The 24,789-nt window shown below is 33.2% G+C and overlaps 1 protein-coding gene across 1 annotated transcript; it reads right to left on the reverse strand.

Moving 5' to 3' along the window:
* Positions 1-4,359: 4,359 nt before the first annotated feature.
* On the reverse strand, positions 4,360-23,592 carry LOC142986690 (homeobox protein aristaless-like). The gene is made up of 5 exons (XM_076135289.1): positions 23,400-23,592; positions 14,116-14,366; positions 13,723-13,768; positions 5,779-5,972; positions 4,360-5,028 (listed from the first exon to the last, which is right to left on the reverse strand). The coding sequence occupies exons 2-5, from the start codon at positions 14,316-14,318 to the stop codon at positions 4,611-4,613; spliced, it is 861 nt and encodes a 286-aa protein (XP_075991404.1). The 5' UTR covers positions 14,319-14,366; positions 23,400-23,592; the 3' UTR covers positions 4,360-4,610.
* Between the last annotated feature and the right edge of the window lie 1,197 nt (positions 23,593-24,789).

Here is a 24,789-nt window from a genome sequence, read left to right on the forward strand (position 1 = left end):
CAAAATATTAAAGCAAAATTGATTCAACACAAAGCTTATTATAAATACTGCATTAAACCGTGAGTGTATTTAAAATAATTTAAATGGAAACGTCCCGGCGTCGTTGTACGTTCACAAAACGTCTTTATTCCTTCGCGTTATTTACGATAAGCTATAAAATGTGGTACGTAAAGATCGGTGAATAAAAGTTAGCAAGGCGCAGGCGCTTGTACCACACGAACAAACACTAAAAAATCGAATGCATCGCTGCGATTCTATCGATAATTGTATCGATAAACATTTGTATACAACAACGCTCGTAGAAATCGATTTGACACGCCACTTATTTCATTCTGGCGATATTAGAAAATTCAATATAATAACAGGAGTATAAATTCAATTTCGGAAATTTGTTAAAGCCACGTCTCGTGTGTGATCTCTAGAGCGATTTTTGTTTCTAAAATACCTAGTCGAATAATTTCTTAATAATAATACTATGTATAGTTTTTCAATTCATCCTTAAAAGGAATTCATTTTATAACAGATAATTTCAGAACGTGTAAATTAAATTAGGATTGATCTTAAATGGTTTATTAGTCAACCTTGAAATTAAAATCAATTTACAATCTCTTTTAACATTGCATCATAAGGATGTGGCTTTTGATATTTAATTGTTCTTCCTTGTGCTTTTTTTACGTACAATTATTTAATTTCCCTACATGGAAACGGTAATTTAGATTGTAACAAAATAATTTGATAGTATTTTTTTAACTTATTAATGAATAATTTGTCAGATTCCTTACATATTATGACGAAATCTTTAAGATTTTTTACATAGAATCGTTTGTCGAGAAAAAATCGGATGTATATTTTGATATGTCGATAGGTTGCGCATCTCTACAAGTCGGACGCTGGCCGGCAAAGCTCATAAAATCTTATGATAAGCACCATTATCATCACAAAGGATGCATGTAATTGTTTGTCAAATAAATACTAATAAAATTTTCATGTTTATTAAATATAATTTTGAAAAGGACCTTTTATGTATTCTTGATTGTCGTAAAGAAAATAGTGTTTGGACCCTCGACTATCAGGATTTAAACCACATTAAAGTTTTAGTACAAAAATGTACTTGTCTTGATTATTTTCTGAAATATTGAAACTTTTAAAATGTCTCTTGGAAAATTTTACACTAACATACATAATCAAATAACTTGATAATGGAAATTAGCATAGTACATACCAATAGCACAGTAGGTACATATCTAGTGATGTTCTGTTAGGAGGTTCGAGGTTTACTTGACGTTAATACATGTAAAAGAAACATTTAATGCTCTCCAATAATTAAGTTATATCAAGTTATCGTATGAAGGGAGTGAATACCCTTATGTTGTATCAACAAACCGCGCATATTGTGTTTATTTGAATTGTTTTTGTTTTTCACAAATTAGTTTTCATAAAAGTTTAGTAATTTACAGGCAATCGTTTTTAATATTTTGCATATCAACACTATTGCCTCAATGCAAGCGCCGCACTATCTTGTAAAAATTGATTGATTGCAGTATATTATTTGAAAAGTCGTAAAACAAGCACATAGGAAACAACTACAAACGTATCGACTAGTTTATTAATCACTTAATAATCTACTAGTTTTATATCAATATTAAAATTATTGTAGAATTAGACATGACGAATCGATCTACTACTTTTTTAGTTGCCAATTAAAAACGGGTACGGGTTCTGCGAAACTTGAAATTTTAGGAAATCAAGACTTCTAGGTACTTTTAGGTTTGGTTTATAAATTCGAAGATTTCATTCACTAATTGACCCATTACCGATTGACGTCAGTCCCTGTTTTTGTCCACCATAAGACAGTCAGTCGCTCGGACATTTTTCAACCATGTAATGTAAGTAAATCGTACAATCTGTAAAAATCTGGTTACTGACCATTAATCACTGTACCTATAATCGACCCCAGTTTGTCTTCCTCTTCGGCCCTAGTTATCATTGAGTTTTTGTTAAAAACGTCCAATATATGTTAATAATGTATCAAGTATTTATTCTAGTTATGCATTTTTTTATATATTGGATAAGATATTTGCGTCTCTCCTTACCAGACAGTTCCTTACTTAACGAATACGCAGTATTCAGTAGTAACAAATAACCAGTCACAAGCATTAGTATACTATTTCAATTACATGTTACGTAAGCAGAATCGATGCTACAGTACAAAGAGTGTACAATGTAATTATCTATTATTCTAACTAGGGGTTTCCCAGACTACAATGCAATCAACCATTAAAACATTGATGGGTTGGTAAATCCCAGGAACAGTTAGTCAGTCTAAAAAGTCTGACCAGCCAGGCTTTTTAATAGGTTTAAGCTAAACCCGTCTGGTGGTAGGATTCACAGATGGCTGGACTTGACTTCGAACTGTATTACAGATAATTTTGTTCTAGTTCTAAAACAAATTGTACTAAGAAGTCGTTTTTCACTTACATCACGAGTCCATTTCGTTCAGGCACGCTGCATATTATTTTGCACTTTCTTCATTTAATCGAAGCTCAGCAATTCTGTAAAACTCTGTTTTGATAGAGTTTTTCACGTTGTATAAAATAGATCTATATTAATAATTTCGTCAAGGGGTACGGTAGACTCGATTGAAACCTTACCTGAATAATAAAACATAAATGATTTCGAGTCGACAACATATTTAATTCCGCGAAATTCGGATTGTCGAGTATTTTGTTAAATTCTAATGCGTGACAGACGAATCACAGTCGCCATCTTGGGTTTTTCAATAATTGACGTTTCGCGAAATTATTATTTTTGACATTTGTTATGATATACTCTTTGTTTTTTTTTTCTTTAACTTGACATTTGCTAATAACAGCCATAAGGTTACGAGTATGTACGCATGTATTAAGAGTCCCGATTGATCCGAGCGAAGCCGGGATTTATCTAGTTTATTTATAAAACACAACAAAAAAACTGTATATCTGTCAAGTAATCGGATTGTTTTCACCATTTCTGAAGTCGAACAATTTGAAGGTTCGTCAGGTACATCGCTATCACTCTCGCATGAGCTAAAGTCCCAGTTATCGAAATTTTGAGCCAAAAATACTAACAAACAATCTCATCCAAATAAAAATTCACTGGCATTCTTGACGCACTAAACTGCAGTATCACAGATCATTGACCCCTACACTCATCAAGAGTTGAACAAGCCGTATAATCTAGTGTTTGTAACCGCAGACCTAGGTCAGCCTGTATAATTGCAGCACGTAGCGAGGGCCCTTCTCCAGCCTTGACGCTGGTGACTAACGCCAAATTGGGATGATTGTGTGTGATTGGCGGTGAATCATTGCGATGAGTAGAGGCGAGGTGCTGTTGATAGCGAAAAGCGAGTTAGTAGCAGTTTAAAATGTAATTGTACTTGGTAGGAAGGCAAAGCACCGGTGTGTTTTTCTGAGAGATTTTCCGCTTGGATTTTCATATTTCGGTGGTAACTACAGATCATAGAAATAATTGTTTTTCTTTGTATTAAAACTTTGTATACGTACTTAATTATAGTTAATGAAACACCTTTTGCATATAAGTCCCGTAGATGTTACCAAAAACTATTTTATCTATTCCCATCAAAAAGTTGCACTTTTTTATTCTCACCGAATGAACGCTTGATTAATTTCTCGTTTGGATTTCGTGCTGTTCACCGATCAAAATGTTTGACCATCATATCAATGACATAGTATTTCCTTAACTATTTCGATTTGGACCGCAGAGGTCGTTTTCCGATTGAATGCCAATAAAATGCGGCAGTCAAACCGCTATATTGAATTCGCTATCCGCTAACACTAAGACCACAACCCAAGGTAATCCACAGTCAAATTATAACCATATTTCGCGAATACCAAATGGCTATTATTTAATTACATTACACACTGTCATGGCGATTTCTAGATACAATATTATCTATGCCTACGTGTCCAGCTGTCCATAGACGAATGACTCATACTTTTTTACTAGAATTATCTTATTACGTGTTTTTCCTTAAGTATGATTGAATTAGTGGTTTGGTTCGGTTTCCGTGTAAACATTGACTAATGTGGTTTATTATAGCTGTATTGATTGCGGTTTCGAGAATACAATGGAATTATCGGTGAAAAAATGGGTGTGAATTCGTGCTTCAAATATAAATTTGATAGTTTATTTCAATCAAGATGTCTTTTTCGACTTTTACCAGTTTTTTTGGATAAACTTGTATAAAAACTGTGATAGTGTCATATTATGTTATAGTACCTAAATTGACAGATTCTTAAAGTTTTTATTCGAGTCTGGCAAGAATTAAAAGGTTATTAGTGTATAAAGAAAATACCGATATATCAAAATAACTTCATTTATTTATACTCACATACAACTAAAATAATTACAATAATCTATAGAGGACGGATTTACAAAAACATAAGAACTACAATAACATGCTTAATTACCAAAACTTTACTTATTTACAAAATTTTAACCAAACTTAATACTACAATACTAATCTCCATACCTATTAGTGAGCTTTGATAATAATACTATTTTACTAAAAATATTTTTATCTACACAATAATTGATATATTTTAATAGAGTCAGCAAATCAAATCGGCTCTTTGTCTTAACAATTCAAGTCTTAGCTCATGTTCCCTTGCGGCCAATCTCAGGGCTGCGATACTCGAAGTCCTAACATCTTCCATTGCTGCGTGCATATGCAAGTTCTCACTTCCAGGTGATATTGGAGGAGAAACGGACGGTGCTGGCGATCGGGTCACTTCGGGCGACAATCGGGAATGATCGGATGAAGGTCGGGAGAGTTCGGAAGACGGCTGCGAGAGCTCGGGTGTTGGTCGGGAATGTTCGGGAGACAATCGTGGAGGCTCGGGTACAGTGAGGTTTGCGAATAGGGAATGGAAATGAGCGGGCGATGTCGCGTATAGTGGGGCCCCAAATAGAGGCGGGCGCGATAGCGGAGGGAGGTACTGCGCGCCAAATAATGGTGTGCTTGCATACCTGTTAGACAAAAATAGTAAATTAGTACACAATAATTATCATTTAAATCGATTAATCTGTACAGGAATCTCGTCCCATGAAATAGTTATAGGCTGATAATGATGATTTGATTTTTAGTAATTAATTTCATTAACAAAATGAGGTTGTTTATATTATAAATGATACAGCTGTGTAGTCGTAAATTAAAAACTAGTTTGACATTGATGAACTGACGCATGTGTGCCCAATTAATTTTACATACAAAATGATTTTATAGACCGCGTATACTCTCATTTATTTAATTAACTAAAAGAATTATGTTGTAGACATTCATCTGTAATTTGAGATTTTTTCTCATGTAATTAATAACTGAACGAGCAAGTACGAGCTCTTTGTAACTCTGTTGATATCAATTTAAAAATCAATCGATAGATCACTCTAGTAAAAGCTATGCCAAAGACGTAACCGAAATCTAATAACTATTGTTTCCGAATGGAACATAAACAACTTTTATTTTCTTCATTATTTTAAAAAGACAACTCTCGCACTAATAATGGCTCTTGTGTCGCGGGGACTTACAAACATACAAACAACGGTCACAAAGCACAACCAGACCCGAAATAATTATTTGTGATAGCACAAATAATTATCCCGTATGGGAATCGAACCCACGACTTTCCGACGCAATGGTAGCGGCGGCGTGGCAACCTAAACCACGGAGGCAGTCAGAGGCAGCTAAATAAAAGTAATATAAACATATGTGGTACAAACCTGAACGAAGCAAGAGCAGCATCAAACGGCTTCCTCAGTCCGAAGCCGAGCTGTGACAGCGGATGAGGGGGGGCAGGTAGCGAGGCAGAAGTCGGCAGCGGCTGGGCACCTCCAAGGTACCCGCTGTATGGATGCGCGTGGGGACCCACTTTCTCCTGCTTACGCCATTTCGCTCGCCGGTTTTGGAACCACACCTGGTGAAGGAAAGCGGTTTTATAGAAGACTGCATAAACTAGCGAATGTTGAATTAGTGTGCTTGAAAGTTTTAATCCTGAATTTTATACGGTACAAGTGAAATGGAAACATAAAAACTATTCGAAACCCTAAAATGGTCTTCTTTTACTTTTAGAAGTAACCGTGACAAGAACGATTTCCTTATCTTTATTTTTAAACTAAAGGTACAGTTAGTCTTTGTATATTTCAGATTAATTTTGTTTCTTCACGATTGAAGAATGAAAGCATCTAAAAATAATTTTGTTATTCTTGTCACGAAGGAGCTACATTTGTGTGCATTTGAAAAAAAAAGTATAATAATTGTAGGTACCTGTAATGGTATGATCATTTAAACGACATCGAATGACTTGAATTAAATTTTAATTTGCTTAAATCTGTTTACGTATGCTGACATTGCTGACGACTGACCATATTTTCCTCAAAGCGATGATAAAGCACTCCCTAACCATAATTTATTTCCAATTTAAAATTACAGAACCTGAATCAAACATTCATAATATTAAATTGCGGCTACATTTGCGTTTTCTTCTTTCAATAATTAAATAATAACAATTGTAAAAAAATATTAATAAAGTGTGTGCGTTCGCGCAGCGGAATGTTGTTGAATTTAAAGATATTAATTATGCAGATATTTAGTGTATGACGTCGTATAATTGTGTGTGGTAAAAAAAAAATTGTGTACGCAGCCATTGTGGAGAAATTCACCAAAAACTGATTCCGCTGGGCGAACGTTGTCCTGGCGGAACTTATTTTAATCCATAGACTTTAGAAGAAAAGAGGTGTGTCCAAAAATTAGTGTGTATTTGTGTGTAATTGTGTATGTATGAATAAAATGAGTGCATGCATAAACTTCGGAGAAATTCAAGTTTCCGCTACGCGAACGTTTGGCCATTAGCTAGTTTTCATATAAAGCGCTTACATAGAGAGCTGTAGATTTTTACATACGTTGTTTTGAATTTGTTTATATTTGTTTAAAAAACAGATTTAGAAAAAATCGTAGGGCTTAAAAGATAAAAATATAAACGTAAAATACACTTAATAGGTCTTAGTTCTTAAAGTATGCACTTTGGGGTCTAGATTTTCACGTTTATACAAACCTTGTAAGTATCTGAAACATGTTGCCAAGTATCAATGATGTTCCGTTATTAATTAAAGAGTTAAAGGACAATTTTACCATGAATAGATCACTGTTTACAAAACAGTCAAATATCACGACGTTCTAAAGGAATTGCATGGTAAAATGTATGCCAAAAATTAGTTTATTCATTCAACTATTCACATGCAAAATTTCATGTCATTAAATTTAGTAATTAAAGAAATCAATTAAAATACTGACGAAGCATCGAAAACCTACATAACCCGACCAAGTTCGGATAGCTACAAAAAAGCGTCCATGCAATATATTTAGGTAACATCCCAAAATTTACCGTATAATACCGGTATTGAATTGGTATAGGTGATAACACAATTGTTGTTTCGATATAATTTAAAGGTCATTTATTTTTGTACACCAAATGTTAGTTAAAACAAATTTAAGTTTATTGCTGTCGTTGCAAGCGTTTGTTAACGTTATTATAATTACTTATTTAAGTGTGTAATGAAACATAATTAAGTATGTACTTAATAAAAAAAATGTTTGTACACGGATATTTAAATAGAAAAGTACTTGTTAATTGAAGATTTGATTTTATCGTAGATAGTTGGGTTATTATTAAAAAAATATTTTTAATTCAAGAAATGCAATTGTTTTATTTTTTCCTAACGCTTGTGTACGGAACTGTACCATATTAGTAAATACTATATTGGAAGGTTAAGAACGTCTCTTAGATATATGGCTGGGCCGCTTTTTTGTAGCTATCCGAACTTGGTCGGGTTATGTAGGTTTTCGATGCTTCGTCAGTATTTTAATTGATTTCTTTAATTACTAAATTTAATGACATGAAATTTTGCATGTGAATAGTTGAATGAATAAACTAATTTTTGGCATACATTTTACCATGCAATTCCTTTAGAACGTCGTGATATTTGACTGTTTTGTAAACAGTGATCTATTCATGGTAAAATTGTCCTTTAACTCTTTAATTAATAACGGAACATCATTGATACTTGGCAACATGTTTCAGATACTTACAAGGTTTGTATAAACGTGAAAATCTAGACCCCAAAGTGCATACTTTAAGAACTAAGACCTATTAAGTGTATTTTACGTTTATATTTTTATCTTTTAAGCCCTACGATTTTTTCTAAATCTGTTTTTTAAACAAATATAAACAAATTCAAAACAACGTATGTAAAAATCTACAGCTCTCTATGTAAGCGCTTTATATGAAAACTAGCTAATGGCCAAACGTTCGCGTAGCGGAAACTTGAATTTCTCCGAAGTTTATGCATGCACTCATTTTATTCATACATACACAATTACACACAAATACACACTAATTTTTGGACACACCTCTTTTCTTCTAAAGTCTATGGATTAAAATAAGTTCCGCCAGGACAACGTTCGCCCAGCGGAATCAGTTTTTGGTGAATTTCTCCACAATGGCTGCGTACACAATTTTTTTTTTACCACACACAATTATACGACGTCATACACTAAATATCTGCATAATTAATATCTTTAAATCCAACAACATTCCGCTGCGCGAACGCACACTAATAAAGTAGTAAATGTAATATTGAACAATTTTGAGAAAACGTTTTTTTAAGCGCATTTCTTCCTAGGGGTTTTAGGAAAATCCTAAAAGAACTACAGAAAAAATCTGGGGCCCTTTTTTGTCAAAATTTCAAGCGTATTTTGGTATTTTTAAAGTTACTCTACTTCATAGACTAAGAGACAGGTTTATAGGAAAAATACTATCGGTTTCTGCAAAAGTAACAGTCAGTATGTGTCGGTAATAGGGCAAAGAAATAATAAATCAGTTACATTAATTAAAAGTCGCAACGAGTGTTGCCGGCAAAACCCTAATCTAGACTTAAAAGGAATGTCCAGTCATTAGCCCGCGTTTCTAAGCAAAAAATGTTTAATTAAAAACGTATTTAGCAATACTATATGGACACTGCTAACTATATTTATTTATTTATTCTATTGACTATTATTTTTATATCCTTAAGGTATTTTCTCGAAATTACCACTATCCTATATACACTATATAACTGAATATTAGCAAACTTTTGTAGGTATGCCAAAACTGCTGTACAGATTTTGATGAAATTTGGCACATGGGCGGTTTATGACCCGAGTTAACATGATAAACTAGCTGAAACAGTTCATAGCTTATCACGAGGGCATATTAGAAGGTAAAAGCTAGTTTGATAGTTTCATAATTGCAAGCATTTTTAATAAATTCTCTTTGATTATTTCATTACATAGGCGCCATTGGAACTTTTTCCGCAAATTGTACTACAAAAAAAGCCGCATGTGATCTATGGTTTTAGCTTTTTCTCACAGTCGTCGCTAATTTCAACGATCAAGGTTATAAATCGTATTTAATTTTGGATTTTTAATAATCAATAATTACGTTGATTTTTAATTAAAATACAAAAAATATTATAAAATCGCACAAGTTTAGTAACTTCTGTTCGTGAAACGGGTGGTTATAGATTAGAATATATGTTATTTATTGATTTTGGTAGCCAATTATAAGTTGTATATTATAATGACTACATAAGCTCGCCGCCCATTTCGTTTAATTTATAATATTCATGGAAATATAGAGAAAAATCAAATAGAATGTTAATAGCATCGATGATGTTTGTATTGCAAATGATTGAAAAATTGGTAGAAGCTGTAATTATCAAGTTATTAGTAACTAAGTCTATTTGAGCGATCACGAATGTTCAATTCAGTAGTAATGAGCTTGTCTCATCTAAACGTCAATTATTTAGTTATATGCATATGCTTTTTGGAAAGAGTTTCCATTCGTCTACTATGTTATTTAAGACACACATACGTAAAAGAATTAAATAATTTAAATTAGTAGAACTGTCTTTGTGAAAAAGGTTTACAGTTGCAACAAACTACATTACTAAATGTGACGTCAATCGGCACATATGTCACGCACTTACAATTACACATTACTATTTTATGTAAATTAGTAGATAGGTTCATAAACTATAACAATGAAAATTTAAAAGTAATGTCAACCGCATGTTTGCAGTTTACGATATTTTACAACAACCGCATTTGCATCACACATGGCCCCATATGAAGTCTTATTCCCAACATAAAAGAAGATCAATATAGTCATAGAAATCAACAACTCACTCGCAAGTATAATCGTTACAAACAACAAAAACACACGTTTCCATTAATTCCACAAACGTCTATGCCAATAAAAAACCCTCAACGTTTTCTAAGTAATTGGCAATTTTCAACAAAGTCGTATTTCCAATTTTGCTGTGACTTGGACATTAATGAAAACATCCTGCGGTCTTGTATGCCGTGATTAAGTGATCATTAAGGTGTCGTTACACCGATACGCAGACGGGCGGAGTCGCGTTTCCCCACATGTCTTATAAGGAATGTTGACTGGACACTGTGACCATACACTGACATTGTAATGACAGATATTAATCGCTTTAATCTCTTTTAATAGTGCACTTTGAGCGGAGGATGAAAAAACTAATTTCATTGCGTGACCTTTTTGTGTGCGACAAAATGTGTTGAAAGGAATTAACTTTCGGCAGCCTGTCGGTACTTGTCATGTGTCATATATTTATTATGTTTTTGTCATTATTAAAGCTGTTGACCTGGATTTTACTGAATTCGATTGATACATCAAAATTATTGGCGTGGCATTTAAGTAATCACCCTTTAGCAGTTCAGACCGGTAGCGCGCTTTTCAACAGTCGGTACTATCGAGTATCGAAATTTTGGCAATTCAAATGTACTGTCTAACTAGATCTAGCCGCTTAGCTAGCCTATAGATTTCATAGTCGATAGTAATAGGAAATCTCCCCTCGGGCGCCGGTTTCGATTAGGCAACCGTCTGCCTAACATTACGTAAACTTTTTTTTAAACGCAAAAGACGCAACGGGGCTTTGCTGAAATAATTTCTTACATATAGCAATCTTCTACAAACTATAAGCGTTTAAAACAATTGTAATAACTACTATAAAATACTTTAACACTACTGAATTCCCATATTGTTTTTGTAAAAAGTAATTATAAAACGAACTAGTAATAAACAATATCAGTGTGTTTTTCAACTTTGCAATATTTACTATTCATTGAATTACGTTATAACAATGTTCACAGAAATCTGATTTATTAGTTTTAATTATATACGAACATAATATTATGCTTGCTATACCCAAAGGTGAAGGTAGAGTGCAGGAAAATCACCCCCATTTTGCAATTAACAATGTTAGTCCCTGTAATAGGGATTGAGCTTTTTGCTATATACTAAACTTCGGGTTACTATTAAGAAATATTCTAAAATAAAAAGATCAATAGTACTTTGCCCGACCCGGAAAACAAACCCGTCTCGCCGAGGCCTCATGATCAGCCGTTAGATACACTACCGGCTATTGATTGTATTAATATAAAATGCATGTAATATCATAAAATGCTTGAACGGTTTTTCAGTTTTTCTTGTGTAAGTTACGGGTCATTAACGCCATCTATTATGATTTACTGTTAATATTACAATATGCCTTTTTTTAGGACACAATGCGTTCAGTGCGTGTAATCAACAATTTTTACGCGTAAATCAAATTTTTATTAAAGGGCAGAAATATTATAAATGCAAAGGATTACAAGGGTGGAAGTGTGTATGGATGAATGGATGTATTGATGTTTCTTAGGGTACCCAAAGGGTAAAAACGTTCATTATTTTCAGTTACTTTATTATGAAAAGCCTCTAGGCGTTAATAAGAAAAGTCGCAGATTTTACAAGACTCAGTTAACTGATCTGTGCATAGAACAAAGAAGATGAAACTGTTGGAACTATGTCTGTCCTTTTCCCTCATACATGGTGTTCACATCAATAAAGCCATAGAGTTACGTGACAAAAATATAAAATGTTACAATTCAAGTACTCTTAATGATTGCAAGTTTTAATTGGTTCTAATGAAAAGTTTTTGTTAGTTACAAAGTTACCGACTTATTCAATTGTGTGGAGATTATTTAGCCAATGAAATTTAAGCCTCTTTGTAATTAAGCGCGACAAAATGGCCGAGGATTGTATTAAGTGAGCACTAAAAATAACTAAGCGCGCTTTGAAATGGTTGACAATCAAAAGAGCTCAATTAAAAGTATTACGAGTGGGATGAAAGGCCAGAGTGTTAGAGTGATCAGGATGCATGATTGAAGAAGAGTTAATGAAAAATGGGAATGAGTGGAGAAGAGGGGAGAAGAAACAAAAGACGATAAGGCGAGAAAGAAAAGACGAGTAGAGAATTTTACAAAACGGAAAATATATGTTTTAAAACCATTCAATAACCTGAATTTTCTGATAGAAATATTTGCGAAATTTGTCGGTATCCGCGGCGCAGTAGTTAAGGTGGTCATCGAATAGCTACAAATGATCGTACGGGTTGTATTACGAAACTTATTGTTAACAAATATTGGGTTTATCTAAAAAAATGTGTTTTGAGCAGTTATGCTTTACGTCTGCTGATTTAAAAGTCCCACCAGTCATCACTCTTAGTGCGAAAGTTGTCATAAAAAAGTCATGTAAGTTCTACGCACGTGCGAGTGAGAGATCCTATTAGCACTAAGAATTAGAAAGAGATAACGACAGTTAACGTGCTAGCTGTAACCTCGTTTAACTATCGTAGTAAACGTAGTTATAAAATATTTAATCAGAGATACAAATGAGTTGATAGTGTGCGTGGGACAATGTATGAACGTGTGAAATTTTACATGAATTATAACGTGAGACTTAGATCTATATTTTATGCTAGGAATTTGTCGTGATTTCGCCCGCAGGGTATATTTTCCTACTCAAATATTAAGCATATGGAAAAAAAGTAATATATTTATGTGCTAATCGTCTTCGCGTTGCAATAAATTAATTGACACAAAATGTAGGTTAATATCGTCATCATAATAATTAAGTCAAGTTTATTCCACATTTTAAACTAAAATATAAACATAAACGCAGATACTAAAAAATTAAGCCATTGATCGCAGTCAATCACCACAAAATGACTGCACAAACGCATAACCTAAATCCATACGTAACAAAACTGTCACTTACATTGACTGTTTATACAAAATACATGCAGAAAACAAAACATAACAATATTTCAAGCTATAACGTTCATACGCAACGATCTTTAAAATAAATTCGTGTGAGAATCCAACCGTATCGTCTGATCGGAAAAGCATTACAATAAACTTCAGAAAATATCTTATCACATCTAATATCCATAATTGAATCCAATGTGTGTAAATTAACATGCGTAAATTATTAAAAGAGGTATAACTAAATTTTATGTGCCGTATTAATAGAGTAAGGAATGTGTAAACTATACGACCGAGCGTGACTTGTGAAGGCGTCCTGTCGCGCGTCTGCGGGGGGCCTAACGTGCTACTTTTTGTCGCACCGCTTGCCGCAATCCCACTTTTGATTTTATTACTTTACCTTAACTGACTTTGATTGACTTCATAATCTAACTGCTGAATATATGTATGATCGCCAAAATCGTATATTTGGGTCGAAAATCTTAGTAAAAAGTACCAATTTATTGTCGAAGTCTTACCTGTATTCTAGCTTCAGTGAGGCCGATTTTTAATGCGAGTTCTTCTCTGTAACAATAAAAATAAAGAAGTGAATATGGTGCAATAAAAAAAACGTTTTCGCGATATAAAATCTGATCATTGATTCGTAATTGAGATATAACACTAGGCAGTTTAATCAGTAAAGGTACTAAAATATTTATTTGTGTTTGTACTAAAACTATCTACTAATATTTACCACTTTTTTATATAGGTACGATACTATCGATAAAGGACACTAATTTTCCACTTCTAAATTACTTAAATTGAGAAGTTATATGACAGAAAACCCATATATCTAATGTCTAAAAATGTAAAAGTTAATTAACGAAAGGGTTGTTTAACGGCGGAAAAATCTGCAATGAATATAAACCTACCTGGTAAAAACATCAGGATAATGAGTCCTTCCAAACGCTTTCTCCAACTCATCGAGCTGGTAACTGGTGAAGGTGGTCCTGTATCGTCTCTGCTTCCTCTGAGGAATGTCCTCGTCGTCCAGGCCGCTGCCGGAGCCAGGTCTCTCGTGCTCCATGGGGGGCAGGTCAGGCGTCGTGGAGGAACCAGGCTCGGACACACCCATGATGTAATGTGAGGAGTAAATCGTGATGGCTTTTTATGAAGAAGGTTTCTGTAACAAAGAGAAAAGTTTTAGACTTTAGTTGAATGTTATACCAATTGGAGTTGAAAGATAATTGTGACACGCCTTATGTATTGCAGATGGGGGCAGACCGATAGACTATATTCTATGCAAGTGGCTTGTAAAAAGTACCCGTTTGTATTGTATCAGGCTACCAAATCTCAGCTCCATTCGGTTCAAAGGATTATCCGTAAAAGGTTAACGAACAGAGTTCCTATCTTTCGCATTTACCATTAGTTAGGACTCTAATAGTGCAGTAGCAACATTGTAAAATGTTAAAGTACTGACCATAGATAAATATCGTTCCTTTACATTCTCATAAAACACTGAGTTATTTACGACAATATCGACAAGCATACAAAGGTCGACTTCAAAAACCTTCGCCATAAACATGAAATATCGATAACAGATTATCTATAATTACATGTGAACTTTAAAAAATATATTTATGTTGATTATGAGAAAGATATAATTATATTAAAGACTACAGGCCGCCCGCGACTTCGTCCGCGTGGAAAACTTTCCCGTGTAAACCCCGATCCCGCGGGAACTCCGAGATAAAAAGTAGCCTATGTGTTATTCTTGGTCTTCAGCTACCTATATAGCAAATTTCATCGTAATCGGTTCAGAAGTATTTGCGTGAAAGAGTAACAAACATACATACATACATTCTCACAAACTTTCGCATTTATAATATTAGTAGGTTAATGTTGGCAGTTATTACAATGGCGGGCCCTGTACTTGGGCCCTTGATCAAACGTCAGGCACAATTAAACTTGTATCATTATTGCCATCTAAATTGCAATACGCAAACATCCGCTTTCTTCGTTCACTATTGTTTATGGCATGAGGTGTGTGTTCAAGCAACTTTTTGTTCTGCCATCGCGATTTTCAAAAATGGTGACTTGTTTCACATGGATGGACACGCTCCATGTTTGAAGGAGAAACGAGAAGTTACAGTTAATTGAATTAGATTTAGTCTTCTAAGTTGTTTGAAAAGTGCACATTTCTTTTTGTAGGGCCAAGTAAATTGTCTAGTGTTGTAGCTACTTACATATATCGCTAATGCTGTTATTGTAATTTAATTAGCTATTTTAATAGTTAACAACATGTGAGTTTATGTTGTATTTTTCGAACAAAAATGTTCGAATTTAATATTTAACTATCTATTTCGTTTTTTAAGTCATTAGTGCATTTGTGTGGTTTCAGTGGTATTTGCATCTAAACATGGAAAATAAATTAACAATCTATATTGTAGATCATCGATAAATTAACAATCCGTACACCATAGTTCGTCGCTATATTAAACCATTAATTAATTACATTGCTAAGACATTTCGGTCATGACCCAAAGGCAACTTGCAGTCGACGACAGCCATACTTTATATAAGTCTTGCTGTAAAAAGTAGCCGGTGTTCATGCACCGTAAAATGTAGTGCTGTTAAGAGCCAGAACATTTTTGGATAAAGATGAATATTAACGTTATGGGCACCATAAAACATCTTGTTTTAAAGAAGTGTTAAAAAGTTGATTGGACCTTCATGCAACGAGGGTTTAAATTTGAGTACTAAAAATTAATTGCGGCAAGTGGATTTCGTGGTATCGTCTACGAAAAATAATTATAGTGGGTATACTAGGTATTTTGTATAAGAATTTTTAACAGTACTAACACGCTAGGCTTATTATAATAATTATAAACGGAATTTTTTAGTTTTTGTTAAACATAATAGTACTCGCATTTATCGCGGTTTAGTGGATTGATTAACAGGAAGATTAGTTACAAAGCAACAATAATAAACTTACACTAGTCGAAAACGACTTTCTATAGTCTAAAAGTATAAACATACAATCTGCTTCGAAGTCGACCGTATACTTTTTGTTCACGAAAAATATGATTCAGATCTACTGTAAAAAATGTATCTACCGGGGGTCTAAAAACAATTGTGCACAGTTTTTGCGACAATATTCCAGTATAAGTGATTTGTTCTATTTAACAAAGTGTGTCGCACAATTCCGATAAATCGATAAAAAGCGAACAGTAAAACCGTAATTGTTAATTACCGTACATTCTTCTGTCCGACGACACACCGATTCGTTTTATACAAGAAACAATTAACACAGTTAATCAGCTATAGAGACCCAATTATACAAGTGTTTAATTAAGTTTCTGTGATAACTACTACCATTGAAAAATCTACCTTAGACTTTAAGTATAAGGTATATTTTTGTTTGTGAGGTGTTTCGTCAAAAAAACTCAATCAAGCCGAGCCTAGGTTTTATGTGCAAAGTAGACCGGTATCGTGTAAGCGATATTATATTGATGTAGAGCTACCTGTAGGTAAATGTTTGTTTCTAGTAATGGTGCTGACTGCTGTCGTTCCACATAATATATGTGTTAGTAGCATCAGTTTTAAAAATATACGAAAACAGAGGTTCTTATAAGTTAGAAAATAAAAAGTCTCTTTACGTGCTAACTGTATAATAGAATAAATCGCAAAATGTTTAGTTAAGCGCGAAACTCGAGACCAGGTGGACCATTTCGACTATACAATACTATACATGATAAAAAGGAGTTTTGTTATTTAAAAGTTCCATTAAAATAACTATCTGGCTTTACAGGTATATTTTTTTACTGGGAAATATTTAGTAAAATGATATCTTAAAAATCAATATATTCCGCAGAGAATATAAAAAAATCATCAGCTCAGTATTTTCTACTTCATAGAACTTAACACGGCCACAACAAAAAAGATTACTTTAAGACATTTTAGAACAAAGTTAAGCAGAAAGTAGGTAATTATCTTTATCTTTTAGTAGGTCGGATTAAGTAATAGTTATTTTAGAACGCTTACACAATACTATGGAACTTCTCACGGCGAAACACGCAACGCATTGACTATCAAAATGTAATCAGTATTCATTTTCCGACATGAAACATGGCGGAACATGGAAGAAAAGATGTACCTCTATTTAGTTGTTCCTAAGTGATAAGATAAAATATCTATTAAAAGCCTTTTATTTTACCATATTTTCAATATACATATATGTAACGTTTCCGCTACTGAATGACTGTCTGACTGATGAATAACGCACAGCTGAAACTACCGAACGTAGAAAGTTGAAACTTGGTTTCCTTAGGAAATGTAGAGGAGTTAAGAGAATATTTTTGCAAATTCCACCCCGAAATGTGAAATTCTGCGTGAGAAAAACCGAGGGCTGACAGCTAGATTGTAATAAAATAAACGTTGTACTTAACTAATTCGATTTCATAACAATTTTTTTTATCATTTCTTTATTCTACTATTTGCAATCTATTAATCATCGCATTGTTTTCAATCAGATCTCAATAAAATTAGGTATAGTTCACGATCGATTAGGTGTGGCGACTGTCTCGGTACCGGCAGTGGTCACTCTGCGGGTAGTTGCACAGCGTGACGGCACCTGCGGCCGCGCATCTGTCGCACGCGCCGGTAATCGCGACCCATCCACTATTAGCCTTTGTTTTACCTCCACTTTTATCTACTACCATTTTCTACGCTATTTTTGCTATCTTTTGAAAATTCTTTAGTTTTTAATGAATTGTTAGTTAGATGTTTGAAGTCAGATTACGAGCCGTTGTTATCTAGAGATGCTAAAAGTGCCGACTATGAATTGAATTTTTTTGAGAGAGTAATTTCCCGGTCTATAACTAGAAAATTCGTCAAAAGTTACAAAGATTTAGGATACCAACAAAAATTAAATACTGTTAGTGTATTCTTTTTAGTTCCATGAGTAATACATGATAGATTGAGCAAAAACATGTTATTGGTAGTAATTGTTGGTTATCGAGAAATATATTTTTCTACAGCAGTGAAAAAAAAATTGGCCCCATAATTATTTTTTTACAGCTCCGTAAAAAAGTGACACATTTAACTTGCCATCTATATGCAAGGAATAATTAGTTTTTTCTTGAAAATTCTTCGTTAGTTTTTTTCCTATAACTATCCACGTTAATAGAATACGTTCAAAACCTAGTTTTTCATATACTCAGAAACTGAAACGTTACCGAAATACGTAATTACATTTCACAAATAAAATACAAAAATTGAAAAACCGTAGTGAAATTCGCTGACGAAGTGAAAAACTAAATTAACCGTCGACACGGTGCAGAGTTTCCTCTTAGCGAACTCGTAAAAAATACTTGAGTAAATTAAATAAAGCAATCAAGATGTAAATTTTAACGCTTGAACGATTTCGCTGTGAATATTGACGAATATTAAGCACTGATTGGCTCTGTCGAGCGGGTAATCGACACATTGTTAGACAAAGTTTTTTATAACAACTAGCGGGACCGAGTTCGTTTGCCCCCACGACAGCAAATAAACCTTGACTTACCGCCTAATTTTGTGTAAAACTTTCGTTTAGATACGTAAGTAATTTATATAAAATTCTACTTATTTATACTTCGCCTGTCTAAAGCGTTTTCGGCTCGACCACATTTTCAGCACGTATAATATAATTCGTGTTCTTTCTATGGCACAAGCTATTGAGTGATTCAAGTGTGGTGCTCTCAAGTTACAAGCTTATACGGGCTGCAAAAACGTCCTGTGAAAACGCACTAAAATGTATTCCAAAAACTTCGGTTTACGCTTTTTATCGCATGCTTTGTCTCAAATAGATCAGATATGTTACGAAAAATCTAGGTATATCTAGAAATAGTTATATCAGGCTTTTAAACCGATATATTATTAAAAAATATAAATAATAAATATATTGCAAAACGTATGAAGTGCGCGCGATATTAATTATCTTAGATCGGTCATAGCCGATAGTATTTCAATTAATTCTGTCGCCATAAATATTAGCAAAGATCGTAATAATTTAATACACTATTGAATAACACACGTTATAAGGAAGGTAAAAAACTTTGTAATGTAAGAGTTTAGTGGCTTAAAAGTACATGCGTTTGAAATAGCTAATTTTATGCGCCCTGCGCCCGCGCCGCCTAAACTGGCAGTATATTTAATCGATTCACGTACGGATATAATTGTACCTTACGCTAAAAAGCATAAATTACTTTGTATTAACGAAGTTTTTAATGTAAAAAGCTAAATTACTTGATTTATATCGTCATTTTTATATATTTTACCTGTTTTATGTTGTACAAGGTAATTCGAATTTAATTATAACTTTTAATTATTATGTTATACAAGAATTATGTGATAATTATTTATTATTGTATTTATTTAAAAGCGAGTACTGGTAATTATTTTTTATTATAATTTATTTATTTTCTGATTTTAATCGTAACAGAACATCGATTTTTACCGCGATAATGGTATTACAAATAAGCTGAATCATGTGTTTTATGAGAAAGAAATAATTATTATTAAAAGTTAACTAATCAATTCGAATAAAATAATTGCTAGAAGATTATATTTCCCAGAAGATATTAACACAATAAATGGTTGTTTTATTAACTAAAATAACAAAAATAGAGGAAACGCCCTAGAAAAATACGTCCCTTCTTTAAGCTATACACAAATTATAACCATTAATTTTAATTAATTCAAAATAATTTCAGTGTTATAGGCATGAAAGCGTAACTGTCGAATCATTTTCCATTCATTGTATTAAAAAGATAGGTCACAATATGATCACTGACCGACAATAATACAATTACAAAAAGTACATTTCCTGTTTCCTAACCCGAATACATTTTCGCAGAATACAAATACAATAACAATAAATGTATTACAAAAGAACAATTTTTGTTGATCTCTCGATAAGTTAATATGAGGCTTTAATATTCAAGTTAGATAACATTTCTCTACAGTGTTCGATGAAAGAATTATAATATAATAGGATTATGAAGATAATGAATGTGGAGGCGCCTACTGGATTAGTTTTTTTAATGTCTATACAGGGCTTGTGATTATCAAATGTTTTAAACATTTTTACTCCTCTATTAAAAAGGTTATATAAGTGGGTTTCATTTTTATTTGGTATTTGTTAAAGTTATGTATCTATGTATTGCCTTTAGTCTTTACTGGTATAAATGAATTGTTTTTAATTTATTTGCAGAATTTATTACAGGCTTATAAAAGTATTCTGGTGTCGTGAAATTCAAAATAAACAGTAGGTTTTATTTTTGTATGAAATAAATGTTAAAATTTTAATGATAAATGCGTTTTCGAAAATTACTTTTTTTTTGTAAAAAAATCGTACCTGCCGCCAACATATTTGTAACATTTCCTACTCATCGCCATTCCTTTAACAACGTAAACAAAATAAATATTTACCAAAACTTTGGAATCTTTATTTTGCACTTTATCGTCAGCTCTAACAATTGAGGGATTAAAGCGTTTTTGTCCATTAGGTCTGCGTCGAGTGTTAATGGCGTCTCGGATTATATCGCTGAGCCTCCGATAAGAGCTGCAAGTGCCTGACTCATCCGTCCCCTGACTGATGGCTGACTGCTACCTGATAACCCTCGCGTTACCAATCTAATGCTATTACACTAACTCCACATTCCTTCCCACTATCAACCTCCACGATTATACCCCAACAATAACTATCAAAACCTATTACTAAGTACAAACAGCATAATTGAACAACTTCCCTCATTTATGATTTGTTTGATCGCCGCAACGAGGCATTCTTTTGTTCCAACTGCATTAAACGCATTGCACAGTTTTTCATTACATTCTTTTTTCCTCCATTGTCGGTAGATAAATTATTATCACTCGGAATAATGTACATTTCTACATAATTTGTTTCCTCGAACGACTCCAGTAAAAAAACGTCTGCGCGTCTAATAACATTCACAAAGCTAATATTATTTATCGTAATCACAATCTCAATAACATCCGATTCAATTTCATCACCCCATAACGAACAACGGAGAATCTTCAATTTTAATAATAAGAACATTAAAAAAATAATCAAGATACAAGCGGTATGGATGTAAATGGACATTCCTATTACGAGCGCGGCTAGTAGCATCGAGTAGCATCGAGTAGCGTGTAATGAGAAACCAGAATGTTAATTAAGATCTAATTAAGTCTAATACAATCAACAATGCTGCTCGCGTTCCGGAGGCATCCGCAAGTCATCACGAAGGTTTTGTGCCGGCTGTTCTACGTAGATCTCTGACCTTCGATCGCGAACCTTATGTTGGAAACGTTTTTTCTTCGACACGGCGAAGTGGCGCGGATCAATCTGACTGGCCGCGTTAATCGAATGAGTTCGGCCAACCCTTTGGTAAAAAATCGGTTAAAATCACTCTTTCCAAAGGCTATTGTGATGTGAGAACTCAATTTAGTGAACATTGCAGCAATGGAGACGTGAGATCAGTTGAAAGGGTAATAAAGATATCTAACATCTGTGTGCGAGCCATTGCGAGGCACAAATCATTTTACAAGTGATAAATGTTAGTTTGTAATGTAACCTCGTAAGATATAATGTAATACGTAATTACAGAATTATTTATAATTCTAATCCTGCGAATATTATCTTATTTACTTATTTTAAATATTTGGTGGTACTTATAATAATTTGTAGATAGGTAAAAATATAACTTATACAACTTTGTTAGGTTTATTAGATTCTATTGAACAATATAATTTAAATAAAATGGTACCTACTATCTAAATACCTCTTTAAATTAATTAAAAACTTGCGATTGACGTAAAACACTCACGATGAAGTATACTCAATAATATATTTAATTATATCAGAGTTTATTCTTAGAAATAATTGTAGCGTTATCAATGCCTATTTGAGTTATTTACTTTTTATTCTTAATGAATTTAAATCGATTTTAAACTTTAATTTTACTCCAATAATGTACACTAATTTTAATCCCTCGTTTCCGGTAATTTTGCCAAATATATAATTAACATGCAAATTCTTACAGGTTAGTTTTAACGACGCTAGATCAAATGACATCAAATCTCATTTATTACACATAAAAATTCTGGCATATAACATAATGTCACCGCCCGTCGGCAAAAATATCACAAAAATATTTTTATGACATATTTAATAACAATTAAAAATAGATTTTATAGCTTTATAATTAACATGAATGTAAATTAGACAAATTACGACCACGACAAAATATTTGGCTACAAACAACGGCTATAAAACGGACACACTGCGGGTTCAAAACTTAATAAAAAATACAATATGAGCCACACATTCCGCCGTGGAGGCTAATAAAATCAAGATCAATAACATAAATACGCTATTGTTGTCCATCTTTACAATATCTAACAACTTTTATAGAGCTTGAGATATGTGAATAACATTCAAAGCTGACCATAATACAAGCTATAAACAAAATTAACAACACAAGGACCCCCGCTGATTTCAATTTTGAGCCTGACATCGGCCCTAATTCAATAAAGCAATAAAATTCACCTAATTATGCAAATGCCTTTAAAATATCAAGCATTATGCCTTTTTTGACTCCCAAAAATATGATCCAAGCCGTCAAATAAGCCTGTGGGCTTTGATTAATGGAAGCCGGTCCTAGTTACTTTGTAATATCATTATTTTAATAGTTTGTTGTTAGCTATAATTATAAGAGACACGTCAAGTGGGCACTGTATTTGTAAGATTGGGTTAAATATTTTAGTTTATGTTTTAATATTGTAATGATACTTATTTATATTATTAAAAACTTAGAAGAAAAAAGACAAGAAAAATCTTGTATTTTTTAAATTTTTAATTTAAAATCCTAATTTGTTTTTAAAATATCAGTTGTTTATGATTATTATTCATTGTTTTTTTTATTTAGTCGTATATTAACCAAAAACCAAACCAATTCATTGATTAAAATAAAACAGAAACGATGTATAAAAAATTAAATATACACATTTTGTTGTCATAATCAATAGATTTTTATACACATAAATTATTAGTACGTCAGTATTATACTTAACTTACAACGATGAACAAGTAATCGATTCTGCTTCATTATTACATGATCAAGAAGATAATTAAACGAGTGCAATAAAGTAATAATTGAAAAACACTTACCACACTCAATTCACACCGATGAACTCCGAAATAAAGTCCTTATTAAGCACGAGACGAAAGATAGTGAACACGAATAAATTGCCGTCAATAAAGGCCACAATTTACATGATACCCCGTGACGTCTCAAACGACAACAGAGCAATAAACTATAACACACCAACGCCTTCAATCGACTGGTAGAGAATAAAGCCGGCTACGGTCGCCTACGCACCGCTCGAAAAAGTATAACAAAAAAGTAGCGGGCCGAGACCACTCCCCTCGGGCACGCCCGGCCAATGGCGGCGCAGTGATACGACCGCCGCCGCGACGGTGGGCTGAATCACTTGATACGGGTCCCTACTTCGATACCGCTAATTGACTTTATCAACAAACTGACTTTACTGGCCGAAGTCACGATATATGCGTTTGTCTGCCGTGTCAAAAGCCTAACTGTGGCCCACTAGCGCTGTAATTAAGTATACTGCGAGTTAATGGATGATTTGAGCTAGCGAGAGATTATTTTATATCCATTACATACTAGTACTCTTGGTCATGACCATAAAGTTGGTTTAAGTATTTTGTAAATTAATGTAAAAGGAAAGTTTCCGTAATAGGATCAAGTTAAATCATTTTATTAAACCGAAACTTGGATTTTATCAAAAATCAAAAGCAAGTTTTCTAGTCCCCAATAAAGAATGTAATGTAAGCTTACATAATTATAAGTATGCGGTTGATATCATTAATAAACCAGTAGTTTAAAATAGTCCTCATTCAGCAATATCACATTCTTAAATACCAAAGTATTTGATTCCTAATAGGGTATAGTTACTAGATTATTTCTTTTTCCCTGTAGGGCATATAGGAGGCCATATTAGGTATCCAATTAGAAGCTATGAAGGCTTTATATAGCTGTTGGGAATACTATTTATCTGAGTGTCGGCATCTTTGAAGTAATTGCGAGTAAGGCTATAAACCGATCTCCCTACGTACTGAGACTAGCTGCAACTTAGTTAGCGGCATAACTTTGGCAGTCAAATAAATTCCTGCAGAGGTATAAATTTTATAGATAGGTTTTATAATAAAGTACTTTCAACTTTATAGTTCTTACGTGTTTATTTCTGCTGAGTTCCCTTATATAAGATCCTTTGGCGTGCTAATAAAATTAGACCATCAATTCAATCATAGAATATGCTACAAAGTTACTAAATAAGTAACTAAATTAGCATGCCAAAGGAACTTTAACTACGCGGTCAAGTGCTTTCAAGTCTCAGTAATCGCTAAGCAACAAATTGGATAAATTCGCACATCGTATATTATGTTTAAATGCCTAGAATACTTAATCGTTTTAACAGATAAAAATATAAACCACGTTTTATACGTAGTTACAATTAGTGTTTGATAAATGAAGAAT

Source organism: Anticarsia gemmatalis, chromosome 3 (assembly GCF_050436995.1).
Source record: "Anticarsia gemmatalis isolate Benzon Research Colony breed Stoneville strain chromosome 3, ilAntGemm2 primary, whole genome shotgun sequence".
NCBI classification, from domain to species: domain Eukaryota; kingdom Metazoa; phylum Arthropoda; class Insecta; order Lepidoptera; family Erebidae; genus Anticarsia; species Anticarsia gemmatalis.